Below are 21159 nucleotides of genomic sequence, written 5' to 3'. Positions count from 1 at the left end.
TATACTGTGCTGACTACCTTTCTTTGCATGCTGCAGCATGTGGCTGGTATTCCTCCTCCAGAAGCAATAAAAAAGAGTGATAATATACCACATTGGACACTGAGAGAACTGGGGACAGTGGAGTCTTGCTACATGGGGGCTTGCAAGGAGACCAGAGGTCTCTAGCTACCTAGCAGGCCTCCATGTACTGCTGTGTTAGATGGATGTCTGGATCCAGTTACATCTGTTATCTCTGTTCAGTTGTAGATCTCCCCGAGAGGTAAGAGGGGAGTGGTGCTGGCAAGCCAGCAAAGGTGGTGACTCATCCCTGACCCCAGGCCTGTGGGTCGGTAAAAACGCTTTCCCTTGGATCAGTGCCTCCTGCTGTAGTGTGCAGAGCTGTTACACTTGGCAGGGATATGGCTAGCTAAGGGGAGGAGGCTCGAGGCATGGAATCTGGGAACAGTTTGCTGTTTGGGACAGAAGGCTGGGTTCTCTAGTGATCCAGTCCGGATGGAGCTGGGAGATTGTTTCCTCCCTCCAGACATCAGCTTAGAGCAAGGATTGGAAAGCAGATGTTCCTGAGAAGACAACAAGCCGCTGACGTCCCATTGTGGAATAAGCAAGCCGTTTTGAATCAGCCCACCAAATGTGGGGGAGATGGATGTTTCCTTGGAGCTCAGTGCTTCAAAATAATCCTGCAAGTGGAAAAGAATCCCAGATTCCAGCATGCTTATCCTCCCCTCCCCCCGCAAAAAAATCCAGAACTGGAGACTAGTTTGTGGCAACAATGGAAAAGTTACGTTTGTTGTATACACACATTCTCTTTATTATTTCCCCAACTATATATACAACTGCGCAGTGGGTAATGCAGAGTGTTATTGTTGTTTGTTACTCTTTAACGTGTTCTGTCCCCCCAGCCTATAGTAACTAGAGGAATGCCCTGGCATTATCTTAGCAGTACTCCTCCTCCTCCAATTTCAGGACATTCATTCCTCATTAACGCCCACATGTCTTGTCCAGCTGACTGAACTGTTTTTACCAGGAGCTCCACCAGGGCCTGGAATGGTTAGCTGGTATGAAAATGGCAAACCAGAGGCTATGTCTTCTTTACCTGGCTGTATTATGGATTTGGGTGCATCTGAGGCTAATGGCTATTGGACAATAGTAGTTGGTGTTATTATGGATCAGAACCCCTACAGTGCTGGGGAAGCAACCTAACATATGTCTCATTTGGGCCTGGGAACCCCCCCAAATCCAGTTCTCTTCCCCAATTGATCTCCCCCCCTGCCCATTTTTTAACAGTCACAAGAAATGCTGTCTTGAGGAAGGGAATAGAACACTTGTCAGTTCACAGTAGTGGAAGAGACCTTCCTCAGTGGAAATGGGTTATTCTGAAAGCTCCATGTAGCTCGCCTACACTTGTGGTTCCCAAACATTTTTCCCCATGGACTACTTGCAATTTGTTGAGGGTCTTGGCAGACCACTTTATGATTTTTCTGCCTGCTGTAGCAACTGTAATGTGCTGTGTGAGATGCTGTCCGGTTTTTAATTGTATTTTTGTTTATTCTTTTATTTCTTATATATTGTAATGGATGTGCCATCTTCTATCTTCAACCACAAATCCACAGACATGCCACAGGCCACCTGAATGAAGCTTGGTCCACAAAGCACAGTTTGGGAACCCCTGGCCTTCCCTGAGAGACACCAATTGTCCAGGGTTTCCGATAGGTGTCTAGCCCAACTTGGAAATGCCAGGGACTGAATCTGGGACTTTTACACGCAGAACATGTGTGCACCACTGAGCTATGCCCTTCCATATGTGTATAGATATATCTATTTATTGTGGTTTGCTTCTCAGTGGAGCCATATACCACTCCTCTGCTATAACAATTCCAGATCTAGTATTCTGTCCTGTTTTAAAGCCTGTCAGATGCTTTTGTTGGGTGTTTGTCCAAGTCTGCCAGGGGCTCATGTTCTGGCCTGGATTGCACCTTGTGATATTGATGGATGTATATGATGGATTGTCTTAATTTGTGCCCTACAATTTTATCATCCTTCTGTCATTGGCTTAACTACATTGTAGCATGTTAATACAAAAACGTTTGGCCAATTAAATCTTCTGGTTGGTCAAGAGAATAACCTATGGCTTTGTTTGTGCTTAATCTTCTCTCAGTGCAAATTGGGCTGAGATTGTTTAGCATATAACATGTTCCCGCATTAAGAGACATGGGCAAGGAATGCCTTTTGTTCCTGCCGTATAGTGAATAATTAAAGATTATCATGCTACTTTATGAAAGTTTTTAGTGTTTCTCATTTCTAGATGCTCATGAACAAGGATTAGTGAAATGGAATGACTGACCATTGCACAATTTCAATTGTTCGGAACTTCAGGACATTAAATTGAGGGACTTACGAGCATGATATTTGAGAACTTGGCAACTTATATCTTGCCAAATGGAAAATACTGACTTTACCAGGGGATGTGGGAGATATAAGAGCATGTAGTTTGCAGAGATTATTATATATACATTGGACTTAATTTTTTAGTTTGCTCCTTTTCCTTCTGCAGAGCAACAGCATCATGTTATTGACTCTGGTTTTAGACCAGATATTAAAGGATATGCATTGCTATTTTGCTGGATTCAGGACTGTTATGGACTTCATAATTGGCAGTGATATGATAGAGGTATATTATATAATTTAACTTGTGCTATTTCCTAGACTTGCTATAATTAACAGCAGTTTGCATCAGAATCTGAAACACTCATCACATTTTGCAAGTGGGCACTTCTCCTTTTTTTCCTTCTGTGTGTTGATACAGTTGAGGTATCACTTCCTTCCTTTCTGTCCAGCTGCTGGCCAAAACCTGCCCGACCAGGTGGGATATAGAATATTTTTGCCTTCTTATTCTTTCTTTTTAACAGCCAACTTTGCTACATCTGTATTGGTTAAGATGGTGACTGGGAGGATGAAGTTCCCAGCCTATAATTGGAAGGATAGTGGTGTCTTATTAGCCTTTGCTAGTCAATGATTCCAATGGCAATGTACTGTGGTTTTTACTGTATTTTATGGAATTTGTTGGATTATAATTGATTTAATGCACTGGTGTATATGTGTCATAAATCTCCCTTTTGAGTGAAGGGTGGAATAAAAACATTTTAAGTAAATAAATATAAATACATAAATATTCTCAACCAGTGGATTACCTGCAGCTGACATACACTTATGAATGCTTACACCCTTTTTACAATGTAACTATCAGTTTCTCTTCCCAAGCACACCCAGGTAGTCCTTAAAAGTAGGGGTGGGAAACCCTTTTCGGTTTGAGTACCACATTCCCTTCTGGGCAGCCATCCAGGAGCCAGCATTAGTGGCTGGTGGGGCCAAAAACAAAGACCACCATGGTCAGAGGCAAACATGGTCAGAGCAATGAATGTAGTTTTTACCTTTAGGGCTATTTTAACACTGGCAGGGTGGTAGGCAACTGATGAAACTCCACTGAGACTCCCTTGCACAAAGGATTCTGACATGACTAAATTGTTAATTTATTAACAGTAACAGAACAGTTATTTCTGTTTGAACCTCTGATTACATTTAGTTTCCTCTGGCCAGCTGCAAAGTGCTAGGATAGGTATGGAGCTTTTTATGGCTGGCATTCTGTCGACTGTGTTTGGGGGTATCAAATTGCCAGATGCATTATGCATCTGCTGCAAAGGCAGGCCTAAGTTCTGGAATCTAATAGATCCAAACAAGGCTATAGACAGCAGGCAGATGGGAGCCCATGCACTGTTCACTATGCTAGGCAGCACTGCCAGCTATGGCTTCTCTTCAAGCAGGGACTCTTTAAGTCGCTGTGGCTTTTGAATATGGGCTTTGCTGAAGAACTTGTAAAAAGGTTGCTAGCTCTCTTGTGTTTTTAGACATATTCCACATGAGACATGCAAGAAAAATGTCTCAGTCACTAATATGCTATTGATGTTCATCTAGTTAATTCAGATCAATATGTGCAATTCTGCTTCTACACCTCTTTGCCTCTTGACTCTTTAGGGTTGCTAAGCCATAATGCTTCAGCAATAAGAAGAAGCCAAACCTGGCATAGGTCTCCCTTTCTGCAACCCTTAAAGGTACAGGAGGCCTCTCTGAGTCTGGACCTAGCAGCCCTTCACCCCAATGGCCTATGGTCCCTGAGCTTCCAAATCTCCCTTGCCTATCCACTTCCTTCCTATCAATTAGCACATAGCACCCCACTCTCCAGTTCTTATGTGAGGTAACATTTGCCCCTAGTCCACTTCTTTTTTAAAACTCTTTGTCATATCAGTTGCATGACTCCACTAGTGCATTATTTCTTTGGATCTATCAGATTTCCTTGTTACCATTCCAGTTCTCAGTGAGTCTCTCTGCCTGCCCATCACTCTTGTCTTCACTCCAGCCTCCTACCAGCAGCCCGCTCATAGATCCTATGGAACCCCCCCCCGGTCCATTTTTCATTAGGTCTGCCTTAAAGAACTCTAAACCTTTTCTATCCTTATTCCCAGTTGTCTTTCTCTTACATCCATCCTTCCCACAGGTCTCTTGCTTCTCATTCCAGTGCAAGTTTTGCTTTCTTTGGTTATCTTGCCTCTGGACTCTATTCCCTTTCGCTTGCTTGCCTCTTGGAACTTTTTTATAGTTTATCCCTCTTCTCCTTACATTTGTTTTCCCAGCCAAATGGGCCTTTCACATCTCTCACAAAGTTGATTTTTTTGCAGTCATTCTGTTGGCTTCATTACCTTAACAGTTAGAATGACTGTGAACATTCAGTGACATCACAATAGTTCAGCTAATCACTACTAGCAACTTCCACCAGAAGATAGCATAAAATCAAAGCAAAGTAATATAGGAAGAAGATCCCTCTACTTACAATGCAGAGTCTGCATTTCTCTGTAGTGTACGTATTGGTTTGCTTTAGTCCTCTTGAACTCTGCTCTGCAAATGTACTCTCTCTCTCTCTCTCTCTCTTTCTGTCTGTGTAGTATGCTGTGATTCTAGGTGATGTAATATTATCTTGTAGGGAGGCAAGCTGCAGGACTTCTGGATTCCTAGCAACTTTGTTTTTATATTCCTAGATGTTTTTATGTAATTTCCTGATCATTCTCATATGTGCCGACATCTCTCCCTTTTATTGGGTTTATTGTTTATGGAGTCAGCTTGCTGGGGCAGAAAGTGATGATTTGATGCACACATGATGATTTGAGTCTACACATTCTGCAGCTTGGGGTATTAGTTGAAGTGCAACCTGTAGGTGTGCTAGAAGCATAAAAGCTTGGAATTGCCAAGGCAGCATTTCTGGGAGATGTAATCTTCATACAGTTGCCCTGAGTGTGGCCACTTATGCCTGATAAAAAAGTAATACCATCAGCAAAATACATTTGCTTCCTCTATCTCTTTCGCTCACATACACCCATCCTGTGTTATGGATCTTTACACACACTTCTGTAAACACAGTCCCCAGATCTATGCAGCAAGTGCCTTGGACATTGCTCCCAGGCACAGTAATATAGTTATCACATTGGGGGGGGAGATTTGTTGGGGGTGAAGCAGGAGCAGCCTATGATACCAGTCATTGTCTGAGAAAAGGCAGATGTGTCATTTAATGTGTAAATGTGTTCTGTGTCTGTTGATTTCTGATGTTGGCAGCAATGGGGATTATATGGGACTAGAGGATCTGTATCTCTGGCATACAGGCTTTCCCTCCTTCCCCCATTTAAGCGGCCTTGGGGTAGAACTGAGCTTCCCTCTTCTGAAAGTTTTCAAGCATGGGGTTGCTCACTAACCCAAAAGAGCATCCTGGCACATTTAACAGCAGTGTGACCTGCAGAAACAGCGAGGGACACTTTTTACAGCACAGTGAAGCTTTTCACATGGTTGAGATGAGCTTTACCACCTGCTAATATCTACTGATCAAGCTGCTGTTACAGGCACAGGAGCAGGAACCAGTAAAAAAAAAAAAGATGGCGACCTTACAAGGGTCACGTAGACCTGCCCCATTTTTGAAGAATAACATGGGAATTTGCCTGCTGGATTTCATGTAGATTGTACTGGTCACCATTTTGCACATAGCTTGCTGGGCCTTGGCAGCAGAGAGTTCACTTTCTGTGCGTCAGGGAAATGCTAAGTTCTTTCCTGACAGGAATTCCCTCTTCTCCTGACTCCTCATCCTCTGTTCTTTTCACACAGCCTGATTCTGGGGCTTGGGGAAATGAGCGGGAATGGCTGCAAGCGGCAGCAGAATCCCCACTTCTGCTCCTTTCCCACAACAAACTATCCGGTAGACTGAGCATTTGGAAAGTTTCCCTGCAGGCTCCCCACAGTTTAACAGTTTACCAGTGCGGCTGAGGCAACTTGGTTGATTCTGTATCTCCTAGTACATTATCTGATCTGTTTGTGCACCATGTTGACAACCCATGGGTTTCCCCTTTTTATGATATTTGTCTCAGCTGATACGTTGGACTTCTTTTCCTTAAAAATAAAAATCTTGATAGTGCTGTGTGTTTCTGGATCTAGCACACTGTCTGGACAATGCTTTCAGAATGGGATAACTCACATTCCAGTACCAGTGTCATGTCACTTTTCCCCGAATGCTGATAAAAAGAGTGCCTGTTTTCTCTCTCCTTTTTTTACAAGTACAAAATTGTTTGGGGCAAGAGAGAAGCATTTGCCTAGCCATTAAGTCTAAGTTGCCCTTGCTGCATTGCTGATTCTCTGGCTGGGCCAGAAAGCAGCCCTCCAAGCTAGATGGTGAACTATTCTGTGTGGATTATAGAAGCAGGTTGGAGGATCTTTGCAGGAGGCTTTGCAAGATCAGGATCCCAAGGCTAAGTGGAAGCTGGGTCAGGTTCAGTACAAATTTTTGTTATCAAGGTACCAGATACTCATAGGAACATAGGAAGCTGTCTTACACTAGGTCAGGGTATTTGTTCATCTAGCCCAGTACTGTCTGCTCTGACTGGCAGTGGCTCTGCAAGGTCTCAGGACAAGGCCCTTTCCCATCACCTGGTACCTTTAAAAAAAATCTGGAGATGGCAGGATTGAATCTGAGACCTACTGCATACAATTACCATTAAGGTATGCCCCCCCATGCCCTGGGTATACCACACTTCTGGCAGGAGCATGTAATTTAGGATATGGAGCCTGCCATCAATTCATCCAGGGTTAGAAGTGAAGCTGGAACAGGATCGCAAAACTGCTAAAATCATCAAGAACTAAGCTTTGAAGGCAAAGCATGGAACAAAGACTGAAGAGGAACTGAAGGCCAACAGCTAGGAAACACTGAGAAGGAGGTAAGGTAGAAAAGAAGGCCAGGACAGAATCAGGAGGGCAAAATTAACCCCCATACCAGTAGTCAAATGGGCTACTATTCAGACAAAGTCCTACATCTTTGAAGTCTTTATAGAGAATGAGGATATTGTAGAGTGGGAAAAGTTTCAGGAAATGGCAATGACAGTGACCAAGGTGATGGAGCAAATCCCACAGAGATTTATGGAAAAGGACAGCAGTGATGGTAGCCTAATCTGATGGTAGCTCCATTAAACCCTATTGAATAGCGCTGGCTGAAATGATAGAGCAAATATTGTTTGTGCTGAATTTGAGGTACAGGGTGGTTACCTAGGTGGGGGTTGAAAGATTATGTCACACAATTGTGATCTTTTATCCCAGAGACGGGTAACCGGTGGCCCTCTAGATGTTGTTGGACTCCCAACAACCATTAGCCTTAGTTACCCTGGCCAATGGTCAGGGATGGATGGGAATTGTAATCCAACATCAGGATCCACAGATTCTCCATCCCGGTTGTATCCATGGGGGAGTGGCTGATGCAAGTCTCCATACTGCTTGTGGGGTTGCTCCTATATAAATACCCCTTGTAGTTTAATACCACCCCTGTTTCCTAAGCATTAATTCTGTATCCCTTTTTTACAGATCCCAATGATGGAGGCAGGCTCTGTGGTACGGGCTGTCTTTGATTTCTGTCCCAGTGTCTCTGAAGAGTTGCCACTGTTTGTGGGGGACGTCATAGAAGTGTTGGCTGTCATAGACGAATTCTGGCTCCTTGGGAAGAAGGAAGGAGTCATAGGTAAATGGCTTGTTGGGCTCATAGGAATGGCTGGATTAGAAGCATGCCAATGATCATTACAATCCAGACCAGTAATGAAGCAATATTAGGAGGAGGGGGGAACTAGAGCTAAGTAAATTACCCTCTCTCTAATTGGGAGCTTTGGGTATACCAGCCAAGTACCAGAAATAGATCTCCAATATTTCCTTGGTGGCTGCTACAATCTTTCTAGGAGAAGAGGGAGAAACAACATAGTCATGGGGTAGGGATGATACGGGGTGGAGTAGAGGAGTAGTTTTGCAGTTAGTAGTGCACCAGGATAAGAGCTTATTGTGCAATATACCACATTTGCAGCAGCATGGGGAAAAGGGCATGGAGGCCAACTTGGTGAGCTCCAGACAAATGGATTACCATATATTAGCAGCCACCACAGGAAGTGACTTAGTGGCCTCCATATGTGGTCATGATGTCTTAAACTGATTTAAAGTCTTAGCTGGAACATGTCTATATCCCAAAGCTAGTTTTTCCCCTCCCCCCTTTTCTCTGTTTGCTTCCTCAAGCCAACCAGTCTAATAAAAGATGCATGTCTCAATGTAAACGTATCAGGTTGTGGGATCAGCATGACAACAATACCTGCAACAGTTTAGCAGATGGCAGAGCAGGGTCTGCTCAAGATCACAAGCCAGTCAGTGTCCTTGTTATTATTTATTATTATTATTAAATTTATTTATACCCTGCCTTTTGGCCTAAGGCCCTCAAGGCAGCTTAAAAAGAAAGAATAAACACAAATATAAAAATACATCAATAAAAGCAATACAATTTACAAAAAAAATAACTAAATAACAAATAACATTGTTGCAGAGTTGGATCCTCCCTTGCGATCCATATTTTGATTTCTGCTTTTAAAATTCCCTTTTGGTGCCTCTACCAGCTGCCGTCTACCTCTGCCCTGGCTGCATCAGTCTGCCTTTAGCAACTGGCCCCAGCCCATGGCCACTTGGTGAGAGGTATCTCACCTTCAGCCCTGGGAAAAGAGGAAGATGCAGTGCCAATCCCTCCTCTTCCTCTTGTAATGGGTCATTTCTATTCCTCTCTGCTTGTCTACCTTATTATGGCACGATCAAAGTGGCTGCTGTCTGGTCAAGCGGGTGGGATGCAGGTTCAGTGGAGTCTGAGGATTTAACTTCTCCCTTTGTAAATCCTTAGAGTCTCAAGCAAGCTATATAGCAGTACAGCAACTTCAAATGTAAACAAGATATATATATGGGAGAATGCTTCATGGCCAGGAGAGGGTGCCATTATCAAGCCTGTGTGTTCATTTCCCTCTCACTCAGGGCTCTGTCTTGCATGGACCACAGGACAAAGCTGTAACATGATCTCTAATAATAGTTCTGCCATCTTAACTGTAGGTGACATGTCTGCGTAGAGGGGCTTTGAACATCTGAACTCAAAGTCCTTTTGAGTAATCTGTATAGTGCATTAAAATAAAACAGCTCCTTTCAGCCTTGCTCTCAAAGCTGAACTTTATACTGGATTAAAATAACAAAATTAAAATAAAATAAGGCCCATGCCTTGGAAAGAGAAATATTTTTCAGCTTTGGGAGAATTCAGCTCCATCTAAGCAATAGGGTGTGGCCTTTGTAGTGAATGTATTATGACCAATCTTGATCTGCCTCTTGCCTTACCAAGACATGCTCTCATCATCTTAATGAGGTGATGATAAGAAGAAATCACATCATGACGGATGGGCCTTTTGTAAAAGATCTATTTTCTATGAATAAAACATATTAAACAAGACCATTCAGTAAGAATAATTCAGATTAAACCGTACAGTTTCCCTACTAGCTAAATCCATTTCATCATATTGATAACATGTCAATTGGTGCTAATTTTCTGGGACTATAGCGGATCCAAAAATTGGATAAATAGTCCAGTTTTCCCAGAAACTGTATGTTGAATTATTCCTCCCTTCCCTCCCATACATGTATATAGCCAATGATCTTATTCATTAACATAATATTCCACAATCTATATTAGTAGATTTAAAGCAGTACCTTTATTAGGCCAACCAAAAATGTCACAAAATAGTGTGCAAGCTTTTGAGTTCTTCAGAACTCTTCAACGAGCTCAATGGTGAATGAAAAAGTTCCTTGCCCCTTTTGAAGAGTCCTGCAGAACTTGAAAGCTTGTATACTATTTTGTGACATTTTGGTTGGTCTAACAAAGGTATTGCCCTAATGTGTTTTTTTTAACGGCCAACATGGCTATCTTTCCTTTTTGTTTAATATTCCTCATTTTCCTTCTTCGTAGCCTAAATATGGGGAACCTCTGGTTTTCCAGATGTCACTGGACTAAAAATTCCCATCATGTCTGACCACTGGTCCTGCTGGCTAGGACTGCTAAGACTTGGAGTCCAACAACATCTGGAAGGCTACAGATTCCCCTTTCCTGCCGTAGACCAACATCCTATGCTTCTTCATGCTTTTGCTAAAAATTATCAGTGCCATAGTTAACATGATAGCTGCTGATTCTGTCTCCTTGGTTGACTTATATTATTGTTTTTACGAAACTATAATTATATGTTGTAAGTCCTGAGTGGTGCTTTTGCACAGAAGGGCGGGGTTAAATCTTTTAATAAGTAAAATAAAAATAAATGTAAGTAACCAATACTTGTAAGATGTGGGTGGATTACTCTCCTCCGACCTCACAGCCCTGGAAAATAGTTGCGCTGCCCAAAGTTTGGGGGGATTTCATTGTCCTGCTACTATCCCTGGTTTCCATTCTGGTAAAAGAGAGGGCAACCTTTCTCCTGAAAGAAAAAAAAAAGCTTGCTAGGCACTCTTAATTTTCTGTTTAAATGTTTCAATAGTATAATGCAAGCATCCTTAATTAGAGAGCTGTAGATTTTTCATCACTGTGGTGCATACTAGACTGGATAGACCAATGGCTTTTCATGCAAGGCAACTTCATATTCATATGCTGTTGGTGCAACATTTCTGTGATGTGTTTTCGCCAGACGTTTTCAAAATTTATCTGCTCTCATCTAGTTATACTCAATACATGCAGACAGTTTTTAAGTTTTCAAGCGTGCGCACCATAGGATTGATTGTCTCCATCTGAGAAAGCGTGGAATGGTTAACCACCTTGCAGTCATCCTCATTGTCCCCTGGTTTGCAGGACTGAGGGATAACAAGAGTTTTTAGTAGGCAGGATTGTTTTGTGGGTTACATTTGTAACTCTCTTAGCTTGTCTTCACTGAAAGGCTGAGAGGATCCTGGAAAGAAGAGTGGGATAGTGGGAATTCTAGACATGTGGAGAGAGATGAAGAATCAGGTGCTCGTACGTCCTGGGGAATAGTGGAATGTGTGGGTGGGGAAGCATGTGTATAATCTCTGTCAATGGAAACATTTTCTCTTCTATTGACAATACTCTCTTACTCTCACTCTCTTTCATTCCAGGACAGTTTCCCAGCAGTTTTGTGGAACCTGTGGATGTCCCTGCTTTGAAGCAAGGGGAAAAGCTGTTTGTCTGTACCAGCAATTTTACTTCCCAGGAGCCTGGCAGCCTCACCTTGCAGAGAGGTACTGATGGAATCCCTGCTTGCATCCCTTGGGTGGGGAAAGGGGGACCTGTGCCTGGTCCTTATGTAGACTTCTCTGAGAGTCTAAATGAGAACCACAAATGTCGCTTCTTTCTCGGAACTCCAGCTACAATGACCTGAGAGCTTTTGCTGCTGGCAGCTCCATACTCTGCTAGACTGAGCTCTGAGGACATCTAAGAGCAGGAAAGTGCCTAGAATAGTTGTTGTGACCCACCTTTCCTAGCACTGAGATGTCTGTTGCTTGGCAATTGCCATCCCGTGTGCTGTGAGCCCTTGTGGCTTTGGGGTTGCCCATACCTCCCTGTGTTCGAACCCTGAGGACCTTAAAACTGAGGGGCTCTAAGCAAGGGGTTGCTGTAGGTCATTGTTCTTCAGCCTTGCGGCTCCAGATGTTGTTGGACTATAACTCCCATCATCTGCAGCCAGCTTAGCCACTGGTCAAGGGATCATGGGAGCTGTAGTCCAACAGTATCTGGGGACCCAAAGTTGAAGAACACTCTGTAAATGACATCTGAGCAATTCCCTGACCTTGTGTTCTTTACCTCTGCAGGAGACCTGGTGATTCTGGATGGTTCTGTGGCTTCTTCTTGGCTCCAAGGCCAAAGCTGTTGGGGGGACAGAGGCTTCTTCCCATCATCTTGTGTGCGAGAACTCTGCCTCTCAGCCTTTGGCCCTCGATCCCCTTATGGTACCACCCTAGAGATGCCATCCTATGCCCTGGGTCAGGCTCGAGCGCTGATGGGCCTTTCAGCCCAGCTGGAGGAGGAGCTGGACTTCCGGGAAGGGGATACGATTACTATTGTTGGGATCCCTGAGCCTGGGTGGTTTGAAGGGGAGCTTGGAGGTCACCGAGGTATCTTCCCTGAGGGGTTTGTAGAACTTTTGGGTCCCCTAAAAGCCAAGAACAACCCAGAGGAGCCAGCATCATTGGAAATCCATAGCATGAATGGAGTGAAAGACCAGTACTCACAGTCTGAGGAGAAGGCATGGAGTGATGGGGAGGAGCTTCCAGGGCCTTATGGGATCGCCCTCTATCAGTTCCAAGCCATGGAGTCTGCAGAATTGGACTTTGAGGTGGGAGACAGGATACGGATTCTGGGGGTCCTGGAAGATGGTTGGCTGGAGGGGAATCTTCGAGGGAGACGTGGCATTTTCCCCCACAGATTTGTGAGGTTGGAGGAGAGTAGTCCGCCATCTAGAGTGAAATGGGAATCTGGGTGTCCGCCAAAGGGAGAGGGCTCTGAGGCAGCCAGCACACAAGAAGCAGGTCCCCCTGCAATGTGGGAGGAGCCTGGATGGAGCTCGGCCTGCACTGAGGAGACACCCGGTCATCTCACAGTGAGGCAAGAAGACGCTTTGGACTCTGATGTCAAACAGAATGAAATGTTTGACCCACAGAATGAAGGCAGGCTGGGATCTTTTCCCTCAGATATGTCAAGCTCTCCCTGTGTGGATTCTCTTAAAGTCCTAAATGGAGTTTCTTGCATACCTCAGCCTCCACTCCAGCCAAAGGAACAACCCTGTGGTCAGGTGAGTAACACAGAGTCCAGCCAGAGCCCAAGGACCTTGTTGAGCCACGCGGAGGCCCGCAAGCCCTCACAACAGGACGGAGAGGCTCACAGTCTTTCCCATAAGAACATTCATTGTGAGGACTTGGCCACTTACATAGACATCCAGCGGCGGAAGCCCAAATCCTGCTCTTCCAGCTTTAGTGGGACCCATGAAGGCCTGGACACTTGGCCTGTCTGTCGTGGTGCTCGAGCCGAGCAGCCCCAAGGAGTGTTCCACGGGGAAAGCTGTGGTGACCTTGATTCCAAACTGACAGAGCAGCTGGCTCAGTTTGAGCAGAGTCTGGTGGACCCTGTTAGATATGACAGCAGCGGGACCCCACAGCATGATAATGTCTCCCGGCACTTTTCCATCCTGGACTTCAGCTCTGAGAAGGACATTGTACGGGGTTCAGTGGAGCACACTCCACAGAGGAGAAAGGCGCTACGGCCACCACCTCCCCGGCCGAATACCCCTGTCTGTGCCCCACTTCATTCAGGCCACAGCACCCAAACTGCACCTCCCTCTCAGTCTCTTCCAACCTCTGTGCGGCCCTCCAGGCCAGCACCGCTTCCACCTCCCGGCAGCCAGAAGAGGAGCCTAGGCTCTGCCAAGCTACGGTCAGGGAGCAAAGAGAGACAAGGCAGCAGTAATGATCCCAAAGGTGCATCTCAGTGTCTCTTCCTGCTGGACCGCATCCAGGAACTGGAGCAAGAACTAGATGTTTATAGCAAGACCCACGCGGAGCTCAGTGTAATGCTGGAGCAGTCACAGGGTGAACCTGGGCAAGCCAAGATGCTGGAAAATCTGGACTTTTGTGACTGCAAAATGTCGACCCTACACCTGGAGTTGCAGGAGCTGAGGGGTGAGTACAGCAGAAGTTTTTGGTGGTGGGGGGAGCGGAGAGGAGAGGAGAAGCTCCATCCAGATTTGCCTTTTGGCACAGGTGGGATGGTGAGAGGGACTGATTATGTTAAGCCCACTCATTCCCTCTGTCAGAGCAACATAGGAAATTACCTTATACCAAGGCAGAGTCATTTGTCCATCTAGCTCAGTGTTGTCCACACTGACTGACAGAGGCTCTCCAGGGTTTCAGACCAGGCTCTCTCCCAGCCAAGGCAGATGCTCTACCACTGACCTGTGGCCCTCCCCCATTGGAAGCCTGATTAGCTGAGAAAGATGTGACTACCCAGTGCTGGGATGTGATTTGTCTTTTGCTCTGTTGGTGTTTTTGAAGGGGGCAAGGATGTACAACAATACAGTTAAGAGCAAAAACAATCTAAGTTTCCAAATGCCTGGTGAAATAAGTACATCTTAACCTGCTTTTGAAAAGAGATTAAGGTAAAAGACAAATAAGGAAGTATATTCTGGGGCCACTACAGAAAGGCTCTGCTCCTTGTAAATTACAGCTGTACCTTGAGAGGATGGCACCAGGGACAGGTATTCCTTGGCAGATTCTAAAACGGTAGGGGAATCATATGGGAGAAGGTATTGCCAAAGATACTTGGGAACTAGGTTGTGTAGGTGTGTTCATGTATCTTCATTTAACAGCAAACATTCCCTGGAGGAAAAGCTGTATTGCTTGAAACTTGTTGGGACTTCATTTGTGCTGTTAGATTAAGAAATCATGTGTCCTATAGTTTCTTTTGCATTAGATTTTGATGGCATCCTCACCTTTTGTAGCTTCTCAGCTAAGAGCCCCACAAATTCCAGGTGATATTGCTGAGACTTGGCTTGAAAAGAGTACCCAGGACCTAGGCAAAAAAAAATAGATAATAGCGTCCTGCTCCAGGTGATGCACGGGCAGAGGAACTGAGAGTTTACCAGGGCCAGTATCAGAACTACAGTCCAGCAACAGCCCAATGTTCAACGGGGGGCAGGGAGCACTAGAAGCAGGGTCCAAAGACACGCCAAAAGTCAAACACGGTGGGGGGGGGGGCAGTGACCAGCCAGGGTTACACAGAACAGGGAGTTAACATAAAGTGACTCTTTTCCAGCATGCTGTGCTTGGAATGGAAGGCTTTTAAGCCTGAGCGTTCAGAGCCCCACCTGGGAACAGTTGCAAGCCATCCATGTTGTCTGAAAAGTAGGTTTACTCATGAGGAATAGCTTACTCATGACTATCCCTTTACTCCTGATCAGCCCACTGATCCTGCACCTTTAGGTGCCCGCACTCCCTGAGACTCAATAGTTGCTCGGCATCCATCTCCGATTCTGCACAGGAGCTGTCCGTGTCTTGAGGGGGAGGTTGGATTTCTGTGTCTCTTGAGGCCCCCAGATCCTCCTGATCTGCCTTGCAGTCCCTCGACATGGATAGCTCCTCTGTGTTTGGTTCTGGAATTTAATGTTACGCTCTGAAGAGGATTCCTTCAGCAGGAGCATGAGATCAGAGAGGCAGGATGTATATTGGTACCATAGATGGAAGAGAATGGACACATATTAGCAGGATAATGAGCCATGGTGGGGGACTACGGTGAAAAAAGTGAGACTGAATCTGAGGGAGGAAGCATATCTGGGGAATGGCTAGTGGTTGAAAATCATTGTAGGCATCAATTTTGAGGTACAGAATGCTATACAGTTCTTACTTAATGTGTGGGAGGTCATTACTACTTGGGTCTTTGGGAAGATGCACTTATAGAAACCCTTATTCAAATTATTTGAGTGAATAAAAGACTGGGCAAATTTACTTGTGATGTGTGCTGATAGTGCTGTTGTATAGTCAGTCATTAGGTGACACTGGGAGTAGTTGTATCTGTGCGAAGTCAGGAGTTTCTTGTTGCTGTCCTGTTCTTGTTGTGGGGAGAGACAATAAATTTCTTGCCTAGCTTCCTGACTGATGTTTCCTCTAAGCCTAAGTTCCCAGGTGTTTCCCCGCCCCCGTCAGAATTTGTAATGTTTTGTTCTTCTTTGTGGTCTATGTGGAGTCCCATATGCGGGTTCTACACCTGTGCAGAGCCTTGTTTTAGAACTTTCTAGAGGTTAGGCTAGTGTTTTTAGTGCTTTTGTTTGCCACCCTGGGCTCCTGCTGGGAGGAAGGTTGGGATATAAATCAAATAATAAATAAATAAAATAAAATTTGAGCAGGCCCGCAACCTCAGTGCGCATGCTCAAGGGGGTGTGGCTTCTGCCTTCTCACTCTATTATTTTTGACCGGTGCAGCGGCAGCACTATATATATGACTTCCTCTTTGGCTGAGCTCAACAACAACAACAAAAAATACTTATCCATTTATTCTTTCTTTACTGTTTTTATTTTATTGTTCACTTCTGCCTGTCAGATTTGTCTTTAGTCTCTCTCTGTTATTCGCCACATGCCTCAGGGTGCCTCTGCCACTTTGCCTCAGGGCCTGTAGCTCTGAAGGCGCCTCCTTTTCACAGTGTTCCACTTGAAGATGTAAACTGTCTCCCACTGATGGGCGCAGCCTACGTCTGCTGTGCTTAGGAGAAGGCCACATGGTGGAGTCGTGCCTGCACTGTCAGCTGTTTACAAAACAAGCCCACCAGAATCAAGCAGTTTGATTCAGAGATGCTCCTCTGGGAGCACACTTTGCTCACAGCAGATGCTAAAGCTGAGTCCTCTGCATTTTCTCAGCCATCAGTCTAGTCCCGTTGATAGAATTACTTCTGTTCTCTGTGGGTGGGGCTGGGGGAAAATAACAATTATGTGCTAAAAAATGTGCAGAGGAAATTGTAGTAATGGTAGGAAGATATGGACAGGGTCCAAGGGGAGTGGCTGGTAATTGTGTTTAGTGACCACTGAGATACCTCCTCAGACATCTCTCTCTCTCTCTCTCTCTCCCCCCCCCCATTAGCAAAAACTGCCAACATGTTTTCAGGTTTGTCTCTGTAATCTTTTGGAGTGAAAACTATTGGTAGCTGAGGCTGATGGGTTTCTGCAAAAGCCGTTCAATTCTGCATTTGATGCCATACACTAGTTTGTGTGCCTGAAGTTTAACAATTCCTGCACGCATTTCTAGAGCTTTGGAGTACTGTATATTTTTCACTTGCTAGGACTGACTCTGTGAAATAGTGGCTTGACCAAAGGCAAATAGTGAGTCCATACTTGGACTGCAGTGTGAGCCCTATTAGGGCCCAGGCTCTCATTGGCTTGTTTGGGCTCTCTTCGATCACATGATATGTCAATATGCTTTAAATATGTGTGTGTTTGTGCATTCATGAGTGATCCAGGGTGGCTATATATTTATTTATTTATTGTCCTTAAGACATTCATTTACTGCTTAATCCCTAGCATTTCTAAACAGCATACATAAAAATAAAACTATACAGGGAATGAAGCAATAAAAAGTCATCATAAAACCAAACACTACCTTAAAGAGCCAAGGATGGCTTTGTTTCTGCCACAAGCAGACCAGAGGTAGCCCCAGGCAGGTCCAGTCCTGTAATTCCCCAGTACTCAGCATGCCCCCTTTTCCCTTGCCCCAGGGAAGTGTTCGTGGGGAGTGGCCACTTAAGCCACATCCTTGCAGTTTCCTTGTACTGTGGAGTCCTGGAGAGAGGTCACTGGCTGCTGCCTGCAGCATTACAAAGCAGAGAAGCCGGTTTGGGCAGGGAATGTGTCCAATCTACAGCTCCAGTCTGTGGGACTTTAGTTATTCATTACCTGCCAGCAGGTGGGAGAGGCTGTCTGGACTTGTTGCCTATTGGAGACAAAGGTTATGCTGTTTCTCTGTCGTCTTGGTCTTCAGTCAGCAGAGTCCCAGGGAGAGGAGTGGGTGGATGTTGTTACAAAGAAACTGATCCCTGGGGAGGGGGGGCACCAAGAAGAAAATGTGCACTTATCCCGAAGCAAGAAGGTGCGGAACAGACTCTCCAGAACAGCAGCTCCGCCTCCGATTCCCCAGCTGGGAATATGACTACAACTTATTGAAGAAAGGAGATGGTGCCAAGGGAACCAGGCAGAATGGTGGCTGTAACTGGGACAACAGATGCAGAACCAGGGAACTGTATGGCACCACCAGGCCGGTGAGCAGAGCCTGCGGTCACTTCAGGAAGGGGGAGATCTGGTACAGAGACCGTGAAATGGCCAGAGTCTGCAGGGACTGTGGGGAGGAAGGCAGTCAATATTTGGACCGGAGGAGGAGAAGCAGGAACAACCTGTATGTGGAGCATGAGATGGTAGGCAATTGTCACCTGGAGGAAGCTGGCCACCATACCGACTGTGAGAATGCCACTCGAGCAGTCCACAGGAAGCCCCACAGCTGGTATCAGGATGGCTTGTATCTGGATGGTGACTTCAAAGCCTCTAGGAACGGAGACAGTTGGGATACAAACCACTGGAGAGAAAGTGGTAACTACAGTAACTACAGGAAGGGGGATGATTGGTGCACAGGGGGTCAAAGCATGGATGTGGACTATAAGAAGACAAGTGACAGGTATGTTGAGCACAGCAGAACAAATAAGAAATATTGTGAAAAGGAGAATAGCCGATACATGCTGCTTGGAAACTTTCATGACACCCAGAATTCGGGGGAGACACCTGAGAACAGTGCTGTGGATGCTAGAAGTATCTCTGCTGGCCAAAAAGATCCAGTGTCTTGGCCCTCTGGATGTGATCCCAGCACTCGTGGGTTGGAGCCTGGCTGTGACATGGCCAGGCCACATTATGTGACAGACAAGGACTCTGGGGCAACAGAAACTGTGGCTGACCAGTCCAGAGCATTGGGACTGCAGGTCTGGAAGGCTGGCTGTCCAAGGACTCGTGCAGGGCGGTCGGACTGGAGCCTAGACTGGGAGGATGAAGCCGGGTGGGCAGGTGGCACAGAAGCCTGGCAGCGGAACAGCTGTTACCGGCGCACAGCTCCCAGTGCCTTGAGGCACCACATCACAGAAAAGCAAGGTAGGTGGAGAGAGGGGAAGGAATGGTGGCAAGAAGACTACACATGTTTCAATTTCCACACCCTCCCTGACCAGGAAGTCCTCAGTACAAACGGTACTGCTTAGGAATGTAGAAAGCTGCTTTATACTGAGTCAGACCATTGGTCCATCTAGCTGAGTTTTGTCTACACTGATTGGCAGCGGCTCTCCAGGGTTTCAAACAGAGGTCTCTCCCATCCCTACCTGGAGAGGCTAGGAATTGAACCAGGGACCTTCTGCATGCAAAGCAGGTATTCTACGACTGAGCTACAGCCCTTCTCTACAACACTGAAAAATAACATACCTGTTATGTCATTCATCAGTGATTTTATAAAGGTTAATTGTTGTTTTCTCTGTAAATGCTAATTGACGTTCATCTGCTTTTTCTCCTTGGTTAAGTCGTTCTTTGTGGCTGTGCCTGGTTGGGCTCGGCATGTGCAAATCCCTTATGCCAGGAATGTTTGTGCCAGTTGATTAATTTTGTAATGTGCCCTGCAAGGGTTCCCAGCATCAGCAAAACTGGCCTGCTATGATCCCTGCCCAGGTGTGGCCCTGGCCTCCTAGATGCTCGGACTCTGAGCACAGAGCTGGATCCTGTGCTGCTCTTTGAAACCTGCCTTTGCATCTCATGTAGCTGGAGTTGTGCTGCAACATAACGTTGTGCTGGACTTCCTTGTAGCTTTGTGATGTGACACTCTGGAATTCCAGGATAGTGCAGAATACATCTGGGTGGACCACTCTCACCTTCTGCTGAAGGTCTTGCCTTAACTTAGCTGTGTGGCTGATGTTTGCACTTGCCCTACAGAGGTAACATAAAGCTTCATCGGTGACTGTTATATATGTGGATTAGCCATTTCAGGAACATAGGAAGCTGCCTTACATCTAGCTCAGTATTCTCCACTGACTGGCTGTGGCTCTCTAGGATTTCAGACATGGGTCTCTGCCGGGGATTGAACCTAGGACCTTCAGCATGCAAAGCAGATGCTCTACCATGAACTAGGCCTTTCCCCATTTTGTTGTGGTTAGCTTGGATTATTTATGAAGATATGACGGGTGGCTGGCTTGCAGTAGCACAGGGTTCTCTCAGGTTCTCCTCTACTTCTCAAGCTAGAAGCATCTTACAGCGTCTGTGGAAGTCACCTCAGGTCAAACAAAGTTGATGTTTTCCCTCATATGTTCCAAAGCAGCAGAAACCACTCAGTTGTGTTCTTCAGCAGTTACCCTGAAATGCTGTGTGCAGATGGAGTGCTGCAAATGAATGTTGTTGCTGTTATTACTCCTATGGCGCTATCAGTGTGCATAGCACTTAGCGTAAGCAAAAGGCAGGTCCTTTCCTTCTGGACTTGTGCATCCATGGCCCTCCCCAGCAGAGACTCCTTTTGGCTATTAGAGCAGCAAGGCTTAGACTCTCATCTAAAGACAAAGAGCTGGCACACTGGAAAACTGGTGAGGTAGGTTTGGTGGTGGTGCTTGTGCTGGTACTGGTGGTGAGCTTCTGCTGCTCAGTGTTCCTGCAGCCTTGTCTTCACTTGGACCCTAGACTGGAAAAGGAAAAGCAGAGTTAGCTGTCATCAGGGCAATTGAAAGTCTGCACTAACAAACAAATATCTGAGCTAAGACATCCCAAGTTCAGATGAAATTGACATTTTAAAAAATGGAACTCTGTTTGTAACTGTATGCAAATTGCTACTTTGGTTATTGGGGGTAATTTATAATGCTTCTGCTAATCATTGGGAAGTGCTAAATAGCTATAAAGGGCACAGAAGTCCTAGTCCTTGACTACTTAAAAGTTTTACTTGATCCTCCTTCCCTCTGCTTGAGCACTTGAAACTTATTTTAGCAGCCTTAGCGGCTAGAAACTTGCCTTAAAATTAACTTAAAAGGATGATGGAAATAATCAAGGTGTTAAATTCTGCAATTGAATCAAATTCTGCACTTTGCACGCACAGTGGCAGAATAAGCACAGATCGGGCTATCATGGTGAATCTCTAGAGGGTAAAGTCAGTGACTGCAGTAGGGAAGAGGCAGCTGCAAAATGGAGCAGGGTAGCTGGTGGTGAGCTCAAC

The 21159-nt window shown here is 45.5% G+C and overlaps 1 protein-coding gene across 3 annotated transcripts in view; it reads left to right on the top strand.

The window, feature by feature from the left end:
* The window catches only part of DNMBP (dynamin binding protein), a 61230-nt gene that overhangs the window by 13107 nt on the left and 26964 nt on the right, over positions 1 to 21159 (top strand). For 2 of the 3 annotated variants that reach the window (XM_061636342.1, XM_061636341.1), the window contains 3 exons: positions 7939 to 8092; positions 11530 to 11652; positions 12223 to 14085. In XM_061636342.1, the coding sequence (XP_061492326.1) occupies positions 7945 to 8092; positions 11530 to 11652; positions 12223 to 14085 (2134 nt within the window). In that variant the 5' untranslated portion in view covers positions 7939 to 7944. Of the gene's footprint in view, positions 1 to 7938; positions 8093 to 11529; positions 11653 to 12222; positions 14086 to 17924; positions 19077 to 21159 lie in introns of those variants that run through there. The other variant, XM_061636343.1, reaches the window with a different exon arrangement.

The sequence above is a fragment of the Rhineura floridana genome, chromosome 7 (genome assembly GCF_030035675.1).
Source record: "Rhineura floridana isolate rRhiFlo1 chromosome 7, rRhiFlo1.hap2, whole genome shotgun sequence".
NCBI classification, from domain to species: domain Eukaryota; kingdom Metazoa; phylum Chordata; class Lepidosauria; order Squamata; family Rhineuridae; genus Rhineura; species Rhineura floridana.
The sequence above is the reverse complement of the archived record's forward strand: the minus strand, read 5'-3'. Positions and strand labels throughout refer to the sequence as shown.